Below are 19,144 nucleotides of genomic sequence, written 5' to 3'. Positions count from 1 at the left end.
GCAGGAGTGTGAGGGACAGGGCCTGCAGGTACATCCAGTGTGTCTGTAGGACAGTCTGATGGAGGAGTGTGAGGTACAGGAGCTGCAGGTACATCCAGTGTGTCTGTAGGAGAGTCTGATGGAGGAGTGTGAGCTCAGGGCCTGCAGGTACATCCAGTGTGTCTGTAGGAGACTCTGATGGAGGGACAGGGGCTGCAGGTACATCCAGTGTGTCTGTAGGAGAGTCTGATGGTGGAGTGTGAGGGACAGGGGCTGCAGGTACATCCAGTGTGTCTGTAGGACAGCCTGATGGAGGAGTGTGAGCTCAGGGACTGAGCTTGGAGTCAAGCGGTAGAGCCCAACAGAGGAGAGACACAGACAGGTAGAAGGCTCTCCAAGGCCACACAAGGGAGCTTGAGCTTGCCTAGAGGAGAAGATACTCCAGGGTCCCAGCGAGAACTCAGACTTTGTTTCAGAGGCTACTGGTGGTGAATTTGAAGAGGTCCGGGTTGGCAGTGGACGGTTAAGAGAGTGGAACTAAAGAGGGTCAGGTGAGATGACAGGGAAAGGAAATCATACTGTCAGGAGGTGGGAATTGGCAGGATTGGGGAACGGAAGGTTTGCGGACTATGTGCCACGTTTTCTCTTTCTCCAGTTGATGTACAATAAGGTTGACTCCATCACCATGACTAACGCTGACATAAACATGGATACTCGGATTAAAAAAAAAAGTGACGTTTGAGGAATCTTGTGGGTAATGGCCACGACAACCAACATCATTGAGCATCCAGTATTTTACTCTGAGCATAGCCAAATCTTCTCCCACGTGATCTTCACAAAAAGCCCCTAAGTCAGGTTTTATTATTACATTTTATATTCGGAGAAATTGAGACAGAATTCCAAGTAGCAAATGGTGGGGTCAAGTTACGTAACCCAAGAAAAGCCCATCCCACCTCACCTCTGCTGCCGCCTTTCTGCTGTGGAGTCTAACTACTTGTGATTTTATCACAAGATGCTGGGGCAGACAGGCAGGGCCAGCTGACCCTGGCTGCAGAGCCGTTTTTCCTGCTTATGAACTCCAGCCCTGTGTACCTGAAGACCTGGCCCACCCCTGTCTGAGTAGAACTCAACGCCCTGAGTATTTCACCGATCCAGCCTCAAGTTACCCAGCCCCCGACATGCTGACGGCAGCAGACATCCATAGAAGCTGGAAGACAAATCCTGCAGCCAGGTCTGATAACTTTTGTGGAGAAGGGGGAGAAGCCAGCACAGATTTGGGCCATGCTACCACATGGACTGGACTAGCTGCTTCCTTAGACGCTGAAGGAAAGGAAGCCTCGGAGGTTGACCTCTGACCTCCTCACACACATGACAAAAAAGCAATAGTCAAGAATTTAGAAGGCCGTGGAGCAGTTGGATTGGGGATGAGTTCAACAGCACAGCGTGTCACACAATAATGGCTCTGTGATTCGGTATTCATTAGTGTCAATCACCTGTCATTTCTCACCTTGAAACTCAAAGCTAGTGGCCTCTCTCAACTGGAGCAAACCAAACCAAGCTACAGGAATAGAAGCCAAAACGGGTGTTGTCTCAGCTATGGTGGTGAAGCGGGGCTCAACTTCAAGGGACTCAGGAAGCTTCCCAGGGTGATGAAAACGGTTTATACTCAATAGGAGTGTTTGCTACACAGCTGTTCGTATTTGCCCAAACTCACTAAACGATACACTACAACTTGTGCATTTTACTCTGTCTAAACTGAACCTCAAAAATATTCAGAAATAGAACTGAGCAAGAAGTTTAGTGGTATAGCACTGGTTTTAATGTGTGCAGCAGCCTAAGGTTAATCCCGAGTGCCCAGCATGTGCAGCAGCCTAAAGTTAATCCCGAGTGCCCAGCATGTGCAGCAGCCTAAGGTTTAATCCTGAGTGCCCAGCATGTGCAGCAGCCTAAGGTTTAATCCCGAGTGCCCAGCATGTGCAGCAGCCTAAGGTTTATCCCGAGTGCCCAGCATGTGCAGCAGCCTAAAGTTAATCCCGAGTGCCCAGCATGTGCAGCAGCCTAAGGTTTAATCCTGAGTGCCCAGCATGTGCAGCAGCCTAAGGTTTAATCCCGAGTGCCCAGCATGTGCAGCAGCCTAAGGTTTATCCCGAGTGCCCAGCATGTGCAGCAGCCTAAGGTTTAATCCCAAGTGCCCAGCATGTGCAGCAGCCTAAGGTTTAATCCCGAGTGCCCAGCATGTGCAGCAGCCTAAGGTTTAATCCCGAGTGCCCAGCATGTGCAGCAGCCTAAGGTTCATCCCAAGTGCTGGTTAGGTTTTGTCAACTTGACACAAAATAGAGTCAGCTGGGCGGAGGGAGTACCTTCATCGACTTGGCCTGTAAGCAAATCTGTGGCCATTTTTTTTGATTGATGGCTGATGTGGGAGGACCCAGCCTACTGTGGGTGGTGTCACTCCTGGGCAGGTGGTCCAAGGTTCTGTGAGAAAGCAAGCTGAGCAAGCCAGGGGGAGCAAACCAGTAAGCAGTGTTCCTCTACAGTGCCTGCCCTGACCTCCCTCGATGATGGATTAGTATACAGAAGTGGGAGCCAGATGAACCCTTTCCGTCCCAGTTTACTTTTGGTTAGTGTTTTATCACAGCGACAGAGTAGCACACTAGGACAGCCCAGTCCTGGGAAGGAAAATTCAGAAAAATTTTAACAACAGATGTTGGATGTGAGTGGCTTATACTTTTCTCAGGTAGCTCGTTTTTCCTGCCACAGAATTCATTCTTGGTACTCCCTGGAGTCCTGGACTTGAGCTCCCCACCCGTGTTATGAGAAGACCCCCCCCCAGGTAGGCCCAAGGACTGTGGCACCCCACAGGTCAGCAGTACACCAGACATGGCAGGGTTTCTCTGATGACCACCGTCTTATAAATCCCAGCACACACTCATCAGGGTGTAAATTTTCCCACAAGTGCAGGACTGTGAGTTACCCAGAAGCAACCCCACTGAGAAGCAGAATTAGCATGTTAGAGAAAAAAGAACTCAGGAGAAAGGTCTGAAGTTTGACATCCTCTTCCCAGCCCACATCCTCCTGGGTCCTGTGGTCCTTGTCTTTAGGATGCAGAGGTGACAATGATACAAAACACACAGCCTAGGCGCTGCCCGGGTGCTGCGAGCTGGAGCATCTGAAGGCATCTGTCTATTAGAACCGCTGGTGAGGGCTGCAGAGACGGCTCCGCAGTTCAGAGCACTTGCTGCTCTTTCGGAGGCCCAGGTTTGGTCCCAGTACCCATACGATAGTTCAGAACATCTGTAACCCCAGTTCCGGTATGGGATACCCTCCTTTGTCCTTGTCAGGTACCAGGCACATATGTGGCACACAAACATACACGCAGGTAAGACACTTATAAAATAAATAAATCTAAAACAAAAATGTTAAAAGCCTGTGGTGAAGGTGATCATGCATGTGCAGTTACAGCACCATTTCTGCTATTTCATTCAGCACCCTGCCTCCTTCCCCAACACACACAGCACACACACACACCTTGACCTAGTGTTCAAAGCTTTATTGTCCACTTAGAAATCTTATGAGAAGTTGGAGGTATTTTAACTGTTCAAATCTGTTACTTCTTCCGTGGTTTTTTTTTTTTTACATTTTTTTTATTTTATTTTATGTGACTGAGTGTTTTGCCTACATTCATGTCTATGCACCATGCAAGTTCCTTGCGGCCATGGAGGCTGGAAGAGGGCATTAGAGTCCCCTGAAACTGGAGTTATAGATGGTTATAAGCCACCATGTGAGTGCTGGGAATCAAACCTGGGTCCTCTGGAAGATCAGCCATGCTCTTAACTGCTAAGCCATCTCTACAGCTCACATCTGTTAGCTTTAGCATCCGTAGACAAGCACTGACTGAAGTCTTTTTGAATTCTTGGTGGATTCCACTCTTCTGGACACTCAGTCAAGTTTGGGGGTTCACCTTGAGCCTCAGCGTCAGATTTTCCCCACAGGCCCATTGTTCCTGCTCACAGTTAGAAAGTGAGCCTGTGTCCCACCCCCGTAATGGCTTCCTGGGGGAGAAGCGTTCCCAGAGCTGGCTCACCTGCTGGTGAAGGTCAGGGCCAGTGCAGTGGCCAGGTGAGACATCAGCCTGAGTGCCTGCATCTGGTGCTCGACAATCTTCACCTCCTCTTTGCCCTTGGGCCCAAACTGCCTTCGGCTAGAAAGAATGAACAAACACAACTTTTACCAAAACACAGTAAGTAGGTGACTTCATTTTCACAGCTGCAAGCGGCAGCCGGCCACTGATGTTTCAAATCCTGCAGGATATGGAAACCCAAGCCTCCTAAAATGTGGTTAAGACAGTGAGTTAAGACAGTCCAACCTTCCGAGAAAAATCCAAAGAAAGCTTTTTAGCTTTCCTGGAAACGTACCTTCCCACCACGGGATCCGGGTAAGGCAACAGAGCTATCTACTATGCAGAGTAATTTGTACTCCTTAACATTTACATGACATCTTAGAGCTTCAAGTGCCCTGTGATCATTAATTATTCAGCTTTACTAGGTTTGGGACATAATTAATAGGACAGGAGCCGTAGCCTAGAACATATTTCAAATGGACATTCTCAACAAGGAGGGTGGCGGTGGCCTCCATGTTCCTGTCAGATTCACAGGTGGATCATTACTCTCAGCCCTCCTAAGCCCCCCTGCAGTTCCGCATGGAATAGTGTTCGCCACATCCTGCAGCCCCTGTGCCTTGTTACAGCGGCTGCAGGGCACTTAGAGGCAGATACAGCTCATGTCTTTCCTCAAAGCAATTCCTGGGACTGTTCCTGCAGCGACGCCCATGGGTAAACCCTGGTGCAGGTCAGTACGCTCTGACTCTGGGGTTGGTGACATTCTGTTTTTAAATAGCCATGAGCTTAGTTTTGATTTTTTAAAAAGCAACATTTTACACACACACACACACACACACACACACACACACACACACACACACAAGCAAGCAAACCTGTTTGTAGCTGTAGACACTATTGAGCCAAGGATACCCATACACTTAAGAGGAAATTTTTCAAAGTTTTTATGTTTGCACCTTTGGGGGTCATAGATCAGATATCCTGCATATCACATATTTACATTATGATGCATAACAGTAGCAAGATTGCAGTTATAAAGTAGCAACAAAAATAATTTCATGGTTGGGTTCACCACAACTCAAGGAACTGTATTAAAGGGTCGCAGCACTTGGAAGGTTGAGGACCATTGGCATAAGGCATCTAGAAGTCACAACCTGGTTATGCCACACAGGTGGGAGAGGCAAACAAAACCAGGCATACACAGGGGCAGATGCTACCCAGGGTGAGTAGATATCCCAGGGCACAGTTTGACCCCTCCAGATGGTTGTCCCAGGAACACTATCATCCCCTGCCCTTGGTCCATGCCCTTTATTCCACACTGTCTCCACCCAACCACAGCAGGGTGTGGTCTCAAATGAGAGGTTCAACAGCATGCAGGGCAACCTCTCAACTTCGGCTGGATCATGATGAGACCAAAAACAGGAAGAAAAAGAAATTGCATTCTCAATAATGGTGTCATTATAATGTTAGGTTATTGCTATGGACTGAATTGTGTCCCCACAAAATTCATATGTTGAAGCCCTAATTCCCAAGTGACTATTTGGAGATAGGGCTTTTAGGAAGTAATTAAGGTTAAATGAAGTCATAAGGGTAGGGTGCTAATCCGATTTGCCCAGCAAACCCTCGTTCAACTCCATGGGTGGAAAGAAGGTCAGGTGAGGACACTCAAGAAGGCAGATCAGGAAGACAAATCATGCAGACACTGAATCTGCCAGTCCTCAGACCTTGGCATTCCAGTCTCCAGCACCACAAGACACAAATGTCCACTGTTCAAGTCACCTCATCTCTTGTATTTTTGCCATAGCAGCATAAATGGTCCCATGCAGTTATTTAAAGTGTTCTATTTGTCCCCATTCTCTTGAATTTTAAGTTTTAAAATTATGCTATAGCTTTATTTATAATTACTAAAGCCAAAATTTTATCCACACTGGACATGGCCATATACAACCCACTCCTCTGGGAGACAGCTGTGCCTGACCTGTGTCACAGGTACACTAGATTCTGGGCATCTACCACATCAAGGTCAAGTCCCAGACAAGGAGCTCACAGCCCAGATCACAGAAAAGATCCAGATAGGGTGACCCAGCTTTCCATCCCTGTCAACCACCAGTTCCAAAATATCATTTCAGGATACTTTACTCACACAGAGATGGCAAAGGAAATGATCAATAACAACATCTTTTAAATCTTGATTTGCTGAAAAAAAAAAAAACATGATAACCACACAATTTTAAATAGCATTCTATCAAAGTTTCTGTTTCTTCATGCAAGTCTTTGTTTTGGTGCCCAGCACACAGCAGATGCATGCTATTGAATGAATGAGTTTTTCAAATGAAGGCGTGCAGGCCAACATGGCAGTGTGGCCTGATCAAGACCTCAGGGAAGGATTTTTGGATGTTCTTCAGGGTGGCAGTTAGCAGTGGTTGTCAACTTGACAGGATCTAGAGTCACCCCAGAGACAGCGTCTGGGCAAGCCTGTGAGGGTTCTCTGACTAGATTTACAGAGGTGGGGAGACCCACCCTGAATATGGGCACTATTCCATGGGCTCGGGTCCTAGACTGCCTAAGGCAGAGAAAGCTAGCAGAAGTGTTTATCACTTTCTTCTTCCGAACTACAGAAACAACGTGACCAACTTCCTCAGGCTCCTGCTGCCCTCCTTCTCCACCATGACGGACTGCTGCTCCAACTGTGAGCTAAAATGAACCCTTCTCCCTTCTGTTGCTTCCTTCCCCCAAGGTGTTTTATCACAGCAACAGAAAACAAAACTAACACCATCAGTTTCCCGGTGCAGGCATAATTTGTGATGGTCCCGTTTCCTCTTTGACCCTCATAGTTCAATTCTGGTAATAGGGGCAGGCCAGAGAGACCACCAGGAGTCCCCACAGCAAGCCTCAGAGTATATCTTGTCATGTGACAGGGAGATCGGCCAATCCACTGCAGGAGTCTAGGTGATTTCATGAACTTGAGAGATTTCACAAGAATATATGCATTTCCAACTTTCCTTGTAAAACAGGATGATCCGGCATCTGTGGAGTCTACTCTCGTGACGGGGTATGCTGGGCCTTAGGGCCACCAAACTGCTTGCTCAGGGCATAGTTATCTCTGCCCTCTAAGCTTCCAGAGCTCCATCCACTCACTAAGTTTAGCTAACGGCTCGGGAGGCACTGGTTTTCTAGCCCCATTGCCTTAGTCAGTGTTCTATAGCTGTGAAGAGACACCATGACCATGGCAACTCTTATAAAAGGAAGCATTTAATTAGGGCTGTCTTACGTTCAGAGGCTTAGTCCATTATCGTCAGGACAGGAAGCATGGTCACACACAGGCAGACCCGGTGCTACAGTTAGCTGACAGTGTCTACATCTCAGCGGGCAGCAGGAAGAGAGGGAGCCACTGGGCCTGGCTTGAGCTTCTGAAACCTCAAAGTCCACCTCTAGTGACACACTTCCTCCAACAAGGCCACACCTCCTCCAACAAGGCCACCCACCCCAACCCTTTCAAATGGTGCTACACTCTCTGAGCCTATAGGAGCCATTTTCATTCAAACTACCACACCCACCATTGTGGGTTTCTTTTCTTCAGCCACAATAATTTATCACCACCTCCTAACCTGTTAATTAGTTCTGTGACACATAGCCACACACAGGCATTTTAAATATAGTAGCCAGATGGTTGGGAATCTAATCCAAATGCCTCTGCCTGGTATCAAGGAGTCCACTTGGGTTTTGCTTAAACCTTCAAGGATGCTTCACACTCTCCCCATCTGGGGCCTCTGTCCATGCAGGGCTCACTGCCTCCACCAGTCTCAAGCCCAACTGTCGTATACCTAACTGGACTCACTTGTGGAGGCTCAGCCACCCACTCTCTCCTCACACTGAGACTTTTCTGATTCCTCTCCCTCTCACACACCCAAACAGAACCAAACCAACCAAAGCAAAGAGGCTTCTCCTTAGAATGCCCTTAGTATTCCCTCTGTGACCTCCCCAATGCCAATGTCTCTCCCTCCTTCAGTCTGTACTAACTGACAGCTGCTGATGCGTCTCCACCCAGAGCTGATCCTCGAGTGTGAGCCCCACCTCCCGGGGTGAGCTCATTCCTAAAGATAGCAAATGATGTCCCCATGACTGCATCATCCAAATGTAAGCTAACAAATCCGAAAGCCCCAATACCTCCTTCATAAGGCTATCACAATGTAGGCCACTGATACCCAGCACGAGTCAGCCCAGGTGACACCAGGGCCAGGTGTCAGACAACTGAGGAGAACCCCAAGATATCAGAGCCCTAGTATCCAACTAGTCAATCCTCGTCTGCTTAACCTGATTAGCCTGCTCGGCCTGCATGGCCCATCCTTTCCCTTGGCATCCTCCACCTCCTCCCTGACACTAGTGTTTCCCTGTGTGGACCTGGTGAGTGGACACCCCTTTTCTTCTAGGGCACTGTGAACAATGAACTACCTAAAGAAGAAGATCTTTCTGACCTGTTGGCCTCCACATATCTGAAAGCCAGAACAACCTACATATTCACAGTCTCTGCCATCAGCACATTTTCATGTGACCCATTCTGGCCTGGAACAAGAACTCTCAGGAAAGAAAGAAAGAAAGAAAGAAAGAAAGAAAGAAAGAAAGAAAGAAAGAAAGAAAGAAAGAAAGAAAGAAAGAAAGAAAGGAGGGAGGGAGGGATGGAGGGAGGAGGAAGAAAGAAAGAAAGAAAGAAAGAAAGAAAGAAAGAAAGAAAGAAAGAAAGGAGAAAGGAGGGCACACTGGATACCCCACTATCACAGCAACTGTACTCCAGATTCCCACCTGCCACCCCCACTTTTTCCTGAAATGTTTACTTATTCATAGTCATTATGAACAAAGAAATAACTTTGACAATGGAGCCCGGATAGAAGCAGTATACAGGATAGAAATTAATGACAAGGAGAAAGCAGGAGAGAGGAATCACGCCCCTGTAATGCCAACAGCCCTACCCTGGCTTTCTTATAGGTGAGCAGAAAGAAATCAATAGATGAGCAAAGAGTGGGGCATGCCCACTGCTTCCCTCTGGCCTTGGATGCTGACAGTCTCCAAAGCATTGAACCGGAGTCTCCAGTGGCTTCTTACCTGTCAGAAGTTTTATCTGGTTTTAGAAGTGGGAATGTAACACTAAAGATTAACGACTCTTCTGCTCAGAGATGCCAATAGAGGTCAGCCCTAAGACTGTCACTATTTGCACCAAGCTGGTTGCCTGGCTACAGGAGAAGCAGCAGAGAGAAGGAACATCAAGACTCTGGGCCATAGAAGGCATGGCCCATATGGCAAACTTGTCCTGCCATTCTGAAGTCACCCTCCAGTTTATGATCTCAGGATGTAGTTGGGCACACTGAAGGCTCCTTCCCTGGTTGCCAGCATCCTGGCATGCTGCCCTGAACACAGCTTACTGGGCTATAATCCCTGCAGCTGGCCAGCAATTACTGCCTGCCAGACATTTTTATTGTTCCAAAATATGATCTATATGGACACAATATTCTTCCTGTCTTTTCCTCCACTAAGTTACTATTTTTCGTTAAAAACACATGTAAAGGGTATATTTTTCTCTGTAAACACAATTTTTATTTCAGCACTCCCTCCAAAGGAAAAGAACCCAAATCACTTAGCTTTCTCATGATCTTTATAAAACCAAGAGCAGTATATATATACACAATGGTATCCATGTGAAAATCAATCCAGGGCTCAGAGTGCTGTGAATGATGCCTTTTAAAATTATAGATCTGAAAAGCTATTTCTGGACTCCAGCAACAACGAAGGAATAGAGGAAACATTTATTTTGGGTTGTTGTATTTCATCCCCACTCAATTTTGAGTACGGCTGCTTAAAGCAACATTCTCGGAAAGTGACAGGGCTATTAATCACCAAGGCAGCTACTGCAGGCGCTGCCTCTAGGGGGACCGTGCTGCCTGCCTTCCCTGCTCTCCCTCTGGTCTCTTCTCCCAAAGGAGGCCAGTGACCTACTAAAAAGATAATTGCTTCCCATGTTTCCTGCTCCGAAGCATCATTGCATCAGTCTGCTGTGAATGACACCCAGTCACCCTGGAAGGAGAAAAGCCTGTGTGGCTGAGCCTCTGTCCTTGACCCTGAGACGTCTTGGGGTACAAGCTAGGGTGCAAGCTAGTTCACAGGCATGCCCTCAGCCAGAAGGAAGGAGAGGAAAACTCACCTCCTTCAGTGTCGTGGTGCTGACCTCTGCAGACAGAAGCTGGGCCCCAGACACATATCCATGGCCACTGGGATTTATTAATAATTCAATTTTAGGCTACAGTCAAGGGAACTAGTTAGTGCCCTCAGTGGGACACCTACATCCCATTCCCATATCACTTCACAGAGATACCTCAACCTCTCAGAGAGCTTTCAGCCCAACCCTTTCTGTTTCTCCTCTTTCAGGGAACATTCCTAGATATATAGAACTTAGAGTGCAACTATTCATACAAATCAGTGTATGTGTGCATGCACATGTGTGCACATGTGCATGCGAGTGCGTGTACACATGTGCAAATTTGTGTGCAGTGTGTGCATGTGTGCAGCACACATATATGTATGGGCATGCTTGTCTATGTGTATGCATGTGGAGACTAGAGGTTGACATCAGGTGTCTGTCCTCTATTGTTTTGAGCAGGGTCTCTCACACTTATGTTTTGAGCATGGTCTCTCACTTAACCAGAGCTTGATGCTGTGCTCAGGCTGCACAGCCAGTGAGCCCCTGGGCTCTGCCTAATTCCATGACCCCAGAACTGGAGTTACAGACATATAGCACCATGTCTGGCTTTTAGGTGGCTTCTGAGGATCTGAACTCAGCTCCTCATGCTTGCATATCAGACACTTCTCCCACTGAGCCATCTCCCCAGAATCAAAGCAAAACATTTTAAGGCCACTATCACGGCCCTGTGTGAATCTAAAATGTCCCCATGAGCTCATGTTTCAACATTTGCCCTCCAGCTAGTAGCATTATTTTAGGGGGACATGGGCCCTTAAGAAGTAGAGCATAGCCAGGCGGTGGTGGCGCACGCCTTTAATCCCAGCACTCGGGAGGCAGAGCCAGGTGGATCTCTGTGAGTTCGAGGCCAGCCTGGGCTACCAAGTGAGTTCCAGGAAAGGCGCAAAGCTACATAGAGAAACCCTGTCTTGAAAAACCAAAAAAAAAAAAAAAAAAAAAAAAAGAAGTAGAGCCTAGCTGGCAGAAGCAGGTCACTGAGGGTGGACACGTGAAGATTACAGATGGCTCCTGGTTCCAACATCGTCTCCTTTGTAAATGTGGGGAGGCTCTACTACACATTCCACAGTAAAGGCCTTTGGGCCTTCCTTGCCATGATGGACTGAAACTTTGAGGCTAATTAATCATCCACACTTATATTTCCTTAGTTGTTTGTGTGGAGTATTTGGAGCATGGCTACACTAACACAAGCACTTATGGGACGCAGAAGACTGGAGTCCAACAAAAAAAACCTGGCTTCTTATTATCAAACAATATGTGGGCATCAACACTCCATTTCCCAGCTTTCAGCCTTGCCACACTCAACCCCATCTATTTCCCTGTGGGGTCAAGCTTGGCATCAAAGTGGGGACTGGCTTCTCATAACATTCTTTTTGTTTAAAGCTGAATGCCTAATGTCTTTCTCTTTGGACTCTGAGCAATCCTGCACTGAACATCTTCTTCAACATGTTAGATCTACCGTGTTTTAGCTGTTCATTCTTCAACTGGACAATTTTCCATCCATCTATACAGCAGATGGAAGAAGTGTGTGTCTACAGGACTATGTGTGCCATGGATAAACATTGCTTTCACAGGGGCCTTGGGGCTGAGGAGACAGCTCAGGGGATAAAGCACTTGCTTTGTAGGCATGAGCACCTGAGTGTGGATTTCACCCAAGTCAAAGTTGGACAAACTTTGTAACCTCTGGGGGTTGGAGGGAGTTAGGCAGATCCTGGACTTTGGCCAAAATGGTAAGCTCCAGGTTCAGTGAGAGATCTTGGTTCAAATGATAGTAATAATAACAACAACAATGTGGAAAGGGTTAAGAGGATGACCTCTGGCCTATATATGCACATGCATGGGTGCTGTATACACACACACACACACACACACACACACACACACACACACATATACACACACCAAACACACACACACACACACACACACACACACACACACACACACACACACACACCAAAAAAAATTCACTATGATTAAGTATGGAAATTGCTCTCAAGAAAGCTTTCAAAATCCTAATCTTGTAAACACTCTAGAAATAACATTTGTGTCTCCAAACATCTTGATAGTGACAGAGGAGAGTTTTGATCTCCTTTCTGGCTCCAGGGATGCCTGTGAACCAGCTTGCACACTGACCTTGCACCCCAAGACATCTCAAGGTCGAGGGCAGATGTTAGACACACGGCTCTTCTTCCAATGTGAAATTAATGACAATGACACATTTTAAACATGGGACATTGGGTAAGAATATACAGAAAGAAATGTTAGTTTATTGCTTTAATGCCAGTGTTGGAAAGTCTACATGACAAACAAGGACAGTGGCCCAAGCCTACAAACAGATGCTGGAGCCTACATGTCACTGTGAGCATGCAGCTCTTTGGGAAAGAGCCATTTCCCACCATTCTCCCCATCTCCCTTTCTCACAGATCACACCAGATCAAAGAGCTAGGAAGGCAAAGGCTCTACCCAACAGGCAGCACATGGATCTGAGTTCTGGTCAGTGTCTAGCAAGGCCCAAGACTCTGCTCTCTGAGAGAGTGAAGACCATTGTCATCATTGACACTGTAGCAGCAGCACAGAATGGAGCTTCCTGCAAGAGTCTAGAGTTATTGAAACAAGCCACTTTTTCCTACAAGTGACCTGGAGAACTCAGATGCCCTTCAGGCCAGAGGGAAGGCATAGTAAGTGGACCCACAGCACTGTCCCCATATTTTTGCTGAATAGATTCTTTCTGAGCAACATCACTATCTGATGGAAAGGACCAAAAGTAGGCTCTCCTTACATCAGAGACTGACCAAGTCCCAGTTCTTCTTTGAGGGTTCAACTATTTAAATAAGAGTAGATCTCACCTGTCACATTATGGTTCAAAGAAACCTCTTGAAGACAACCACCAAGGAACATGGCTTCATCTCTGCTCAATATGTTCCTGTGCTAGTCTGGCACCTCTTGTTGCCTGTGAGAGGCTATCTGGGACTGAGCCATCACATCCCGATTTATACCACTGGGGGTTGGGGAAGAAGGCAAAGGACATAAAGGTGAGAGCTCAGGCTTGGGACCACGCACACCTGGCTTGAGACATGCACACCTGGCTTGAAACCACACACACCTGGCTTGAGACCACACACACCTGGCTTGGGACCATGCACACCTGGCTTGGGACAATGCATACCTGGCTTGGGACCATGCACACCTGGCTTGGGACCATGCACACCTGGCTTGGGACCATGCACACCTGGCTTGGGACCATGCACACCTGGCTTGAGACCATGCACATCTGGCTTGGGACAATGCACACCTGGCTTGGAACCATGCACACCTGGCTTGAGACCATGCACACCTGGCTTGGGCCGTGCACACCTGGCTTGGGACCATGCACACCTGGCTTGCACGGAGATGCAGATGCTGCCACCTGTGAGTGGGTTATCTTGTTCAGGAAGTCTGTGAGCCTCAGGTTCCTCGACTGTAAGTGGGCTTAGAGTGACAGCCAGATCCAAGTGAGATGCAGCTACGTGCCTGACATAGCAGACGTCCGAGGAACAGCAGGGGTCACCATCACACTCAGACCACCCTCTTCCAGATAATCTGTCAGCCTACTCATCCCTGACTAAGAAAGTGCTGATACAATTTCCCCAAAAGTTACTCTTTCTTTATTCTGTCTCACTAAAGCTTCTATAAGAAGACCTTTAAGGCAAAGGAGAAAGTCTGTTTCCCAACATTCAATTAAAGATAATGAAATTGTTAAGAAAGAAGGCATGCTAAGGCTACTAACGAAAGAGAGAGAGGTGTGTATCTGTCTGTGTGGTGTGTGGTGTGGGGTGTGTGTGTGTGTGTGTGTGTGTGTGTGTGTGTGCCCCCATGTGGTAGAAAACTAATGTAAGCTGCCCCCTTAATGTACCAGGAACCCCAATGGTTTCTCCCCCGAATTCCAGGTTGAAACAAGGTGGACAAAACACAGCCTGAGGGTGGTGTGGTCAAAGCCATGAGAGCAGCAGATTCTTCCCAGAGCCAATCAGCTGGCCTTAGTGAGGAGCCTGATTGACATTCAGTTGGCTGCCACACACAGGAAGTAAATTTACTTTTTCAGAACTCCAGCCTTAGCAATATCTAGGAGTGACAAGACTTGGTTAATGTTAGGCATCAGGACTGGGCTTCCTTGAGATTGTTTTTTAATGAATCCTAATGAACGCAAAGCAAATCTACAATGGTACAAAATGCAGAGAGGTAGATTACAGCTTAGACTGCCTGGAGTGGGCTAGTGACCTGGGGTGGGCTAATGACCTGGGGTGGGCTAGTGACCTGGAGTGGGCTAATGACCTGGAGTGGGCTAGTGACCTGGGGTGGGCTAATGACCTGGGGTGGGCTAGTTACCTGGGGAGGGCTAGTGACCTGGGGTGGGCTAGTGACCTGGGGTGGGCTAGTGACCTGGGGTGGGCTAGTGACCTGGGGTGGCTAGTGACCGAGAATGGGCTAGTGACCTGGGGTGGCTAGTGACCTGGGGTGGGCTAGTGACCTGGGGTGGGCTAGTGACCTGGGGTGGCTAGTGACTGGGAGTGGGCTAATGACCTGGGGTGGGCTAGTGACCTGGAGTGGACTAGTGACCTGGGGAGGGCTAATGACCTGGGGTGGGCTACTGTTGAAGTAGTCTACATCTGAGAGCCTGACTACAGGGAGACACTTTCCCTCATTACACTGTCTCAGGGATATTGCAGCACCTCAGCTACTCAGGTGAGGAATAGATTCCCACTGGGAGTCAGTTAGGTGCAGCAGTGGACTGTGTGTGTGTGTGTGTGTGTGTGTGTGTGTGTGTGTGTGTGTGTGTGTGTGTGTGTATAACTGGAACAGCCCCCAGAGACTCTGGTCTCCCTGAAATAATGAGCCTGACCATGGGTGAGAAGTGAGGGCACAGAGACAAATGCTGAGCCCTGGCACTCAGCACCCGTCACTGAAGCTGAACACTGGGTGACAGACAATCATGAAGTTCTCTTTACAGTGCACACATCCCTATCTCGGTACCTCAGAATGGCCTCAGACTGTTCTTGGCAGTGAGAATATTGGCCTGAGATAATTAAAGGACACTGGCGTCTCCACCTTCACTCATAATCTGCAGCTTTAAAGGTGAAAGGTGTCCTGAGACTCTTAAAACACCACAGCCCCTCAACCCATAAACACACGCCAGCTCTCTATTGAGTTACATCTTTGTCTCATTTCACAGTGTTTTCAGAACACAGGTCTCACAGACGCTTTCTTAAGTGCCCACCTAGTGCTTATGTTTTTATGGAATTGTGCAATCCTATGGCCCATAATGACATTTTGGTCAACGACTATCTCTGTTTATGATGGCAATCCCCAAAGACAATGTTAAAACGGTAATAAAATCACCCAGTCACACACTTCTCAGAATGTGCCCATAATTAAGCAATGTATGACTAATTAATACTATGGTTCATTTTTTTTAGCCCCAGGAGTCTTACATTCACTACAAGTGTGCAGGAGTACAGATGGGTTTCAGGTGTGACTTTCGTGTCTCCTGAGCATGCTGAACTCACATCTTAAGATGGCCTGACTCCCAACGGGAATCTAATCCTCACTTGAGTAGCTGAGGTGCTACAATATTCCTGAGACGGTGTGATGAGAAAACGTGTCTCCCTGTCGACAGGACCTCAGATTAGGCTACCTCAGCAGTGAACTTGGTAGCCCGCCCCAGGCAGTCTCCACTGTCGTTTACACTTCTAAGATGGCTCTGTAGATAGTTCAGCATTTTCTACACAGCCCTGTCATAGGAACATAAAAATGGTTTGATTACTTGTTGTCCAATTTATATGCTCATTTTACTTTATTTTCTTCGCTACTGAACTGACCACAGCTTCTACCTCCATGTTCAATGGGAGTAACAGGTCACAAGTCCTTGTCATGCCTGCTCCTAGAGAATGAGTCTCTCTTTCACTAAGTATGATGTGGACTGTACTTTTTCTTTTTATTTTGGGGGGTGTTCTCTATCAAGTTAGTCACAGTCATCTCCACTCTTAGTTTTTTTTTTAATTTTTTTTTTATTGTATGTGAGTGTTTGCCTGTATGTATGTATGTGTTCCTGGTTCCTGCAGAGCCGGAGGAAGGCACTGAATACCCCTGCACTGGAGTGGCAGATGGTGGTGAACAACACGTGGGTGCTGAGACCTGAACCTGGATCCTCTGCTCTTCACCCTGGCCATCTCTAGCCCCTCTGTTCCTATTTCAGTGACAGGTCCCTCATTGTTGGGCTGCGCTTGCTGACTTCTTGTTCTGTGGTCCTAGGGACTGAACCTTGGGCCTCACACATTCTCAGTAAACACTCTGGTGCCCCTGGACTATATTCCCAGCACATTTTTAATTTTGTATTTGAGTCAGGGTCTCCTTATGTTGCCTGGTGACTGATGGGGAGTCCCAATTATAGCTGAGACTTAAACCCACTCTGTGGCACAAGTAAGCCTTGAACTTAAGATCTTTAAGATCTTTCTGCCACAGCTTCCCAAGGAGCTAGGATTGCAGGTCTGTGCCACCAAACAGAACTCTAAGTGAGAGTTCTTAGTCATTAAGCTATATTAAAGTTTAAATGCTTTTTTGTACCAGATGATGTAACTATATTATTTTTCTTCTTTATATGAATCTAATAGGGTAGATTATACTGAATTTTGTATATTAAGCAAGCTTGGACCCCTGTAATAAAGCCCACTTGGTAACCATGAGTAATTGTCATTTTGCCAAAGTCTAACACTTAATTTTCATTAGACTCCTGTGTCTACATTCATGAGTGATACTGTTGTATGATTTCTTTTTATTGTCTTGTCTCTATCTGTTTGGGAAACCAGAATATTAAGGTTTCTGTACAGGAACTGAAACATGTTCCTTCCTTCCACTGTTCTTTCTAGAGGAATTTATGTAAAAAATTGTTGTATATCCTCCTTTAAATGCTTAGTATTGCAGTGACATTATTTAGGCTGGAAATGGTTCAGGAATTTTCTTTGCCCTTTTTTTTTTTTTTTTTTTTTTTTTGGAGACAGGATCTCGTGTAGCCTAGCCTGGCCTCAAACTGACTATGTACCCAAAGCTAGCCTTGAATTCCTGGCTTGCCTCTGCCTCCCAAGCATGGGATCCAGACAGACACCATCACACTTGACCTGCTCAGGAGTTTTTAAATGACAAATTCAACTCATTACTGGCTATGGGGTTATTCCAAGTTCCATAGACAGTGGATAAGCTACAGTATTTTGAGGCTTTTGAGGAATTGGCCCATTTCACTGTGAGTAGAAATAGCCCCAGACTGTTTCTGATGTCAGTAATGTATGTTTTCTTTCTTTTTTTTTTGACAGTTTGCTAGAAACTTGTGGATTTTATACTTTCAAATAACCAGCTCTTTGCTCTTCAGTATTTTCTATAGCTCTGTTGTCTCATCCCAGTGATTTCTGCTCTGTCCTTATTATTTTATTCTCTACTTCTTTTCAGTCTATTCTGTTCTTTTTCTAGGTTTTGGAATAGTAGCCTAGGTCTTCCTAATATAGATTAGATATGTTAATATATTGTATTAGATATATTAATATATAGATAATATATTAGATATATTAATATATATGCATTTGATGTCACTAATTTCTCTCTTAGCACTCTGTAGTTACTTTGCACAAAATCTGATGTGATATTTTCATATTTTTAAAATTTTGCTTCTGAGTTCCTCTTTTATTATGGGTTATTAAGGAGTGTGTATTTTAGTTTGTGGGTATTTGGGAATTTCCCTCTTACCAATTATTAGTTTGAATCTGTGGAGTCCGACTCCTGAGTGCTGGGATAGCAGGTATCAGCCACCATGCCTGGCACTGACTTCGATTTAGAAACTTGTAGTTTCTTCTGTGGCACAGGATAGTGTCTGTTTTGGAAGATCTGGGTGGGTATCTGAAAAGGATGTGTACTCTGTGTTTGCTGAGCGGAGTCCTCTGTGAACTCGGACTGGTTCTTGCTGGTTGGTAGCACTGCCAGCTTTTCTGCATCTCCCGTGGCATTCTGTGCTGTCGGTCTATCAGTTGTTAGAAATGGATGTTGACGTTTCCTAATTGAAACTATGGGTTGGTCTCATTTTCTTTTCAGTTCTTGTTGATATCACAGTGTCTTGTGTTTTACACACATGTGCAGGATTCCTGTGTTTCCCTCATGGACTGGCACTTCTTGTAACCGACCATCTCTCCTTATCTGTGGTGAGCATCTTTGTTCCGAAGCTGACTTCATATGAGATTAATGCAGCCACTCCTGCTCTCTTTGATCTATCTCTGTAAAATACAAACTGTCTAAACTGTCATACTTGAAGTGAGCAGACACCGTAGAGTTTGATGGGTTTTGGTCCCTGTCAAGCTCTACTTTTTAACTGATTATGCTTTTTTTACATTTGTTGTAATAATTAGGCTAGGGCTTAAATATATATCTATATGATTATATATTTATATATTATATGTATAATATAAATACATGTAAATATATTTAATATAAAATATTATTGTGTAGTATTTATGTATACTATGTAATAATATATAAATATTATGTATAATATATCACATAAATACATATTATACATAAAGCATATTTTTAAAATAAATAATCGTTTTTTAAAACTGTATTTTTTTAATTCTATGGTTTATCCTTATTGCCTTCCTTCAGGTTACTCCAGCACTTTTTAAAATCCCATTTTAATATGTTACTGGACACATCACTACAGAGATACTGCTCTTAGTGTTTCACTGAGGTTTGATGCATACATAGTTTATTCATATCCATAACAAAGC

The 19,144-nt window shown here is 45.9% G+C and overlaps 1 protein-coding gene across 1 annotated transcript in view; it reads right to left on the bottom strand.

Annotated features, from left to right (window-relative positions):
* Positions 1 to 19,144, bottom strand: part of Acoxl (acyl-CoA oxidase like) — a 291,245-nt gene that overhangs the window by 156,003 nt on the left and 116,098 nt on the right. Inside the window, exon 11 of the mRNA XM_059261383.1 lies at positions 4,064 to 4,180. Within this exon, the coding sequence (XP_059117366.1) occupies positions 4,064 to 4,180 (117 nt within the window). The remainder of the gene's footprint in view (positions 1 to 4,063; positions 4,181 to 19,144) is intronic.

The sequence above is a fragment of the Peromyscus eremicus genome, chromosome 4 (assembly GCF_949786415.1).
Source record: "Peromyscus eremicus chromosome 4, PerEre_H2_v1, whole genome shotgun sequence".
In the NCBI taxonomy this organism is placed as follows: domain Eukaryota; kingdom Metazoa; phylum Chordata; class Mammalia; order Rodentia; family Cricetidae; genus Peromyscus; species Peromyscus eremicus.
This window is presented reverse-complemented; position numbering and strand designations above follow the sequence as displayed.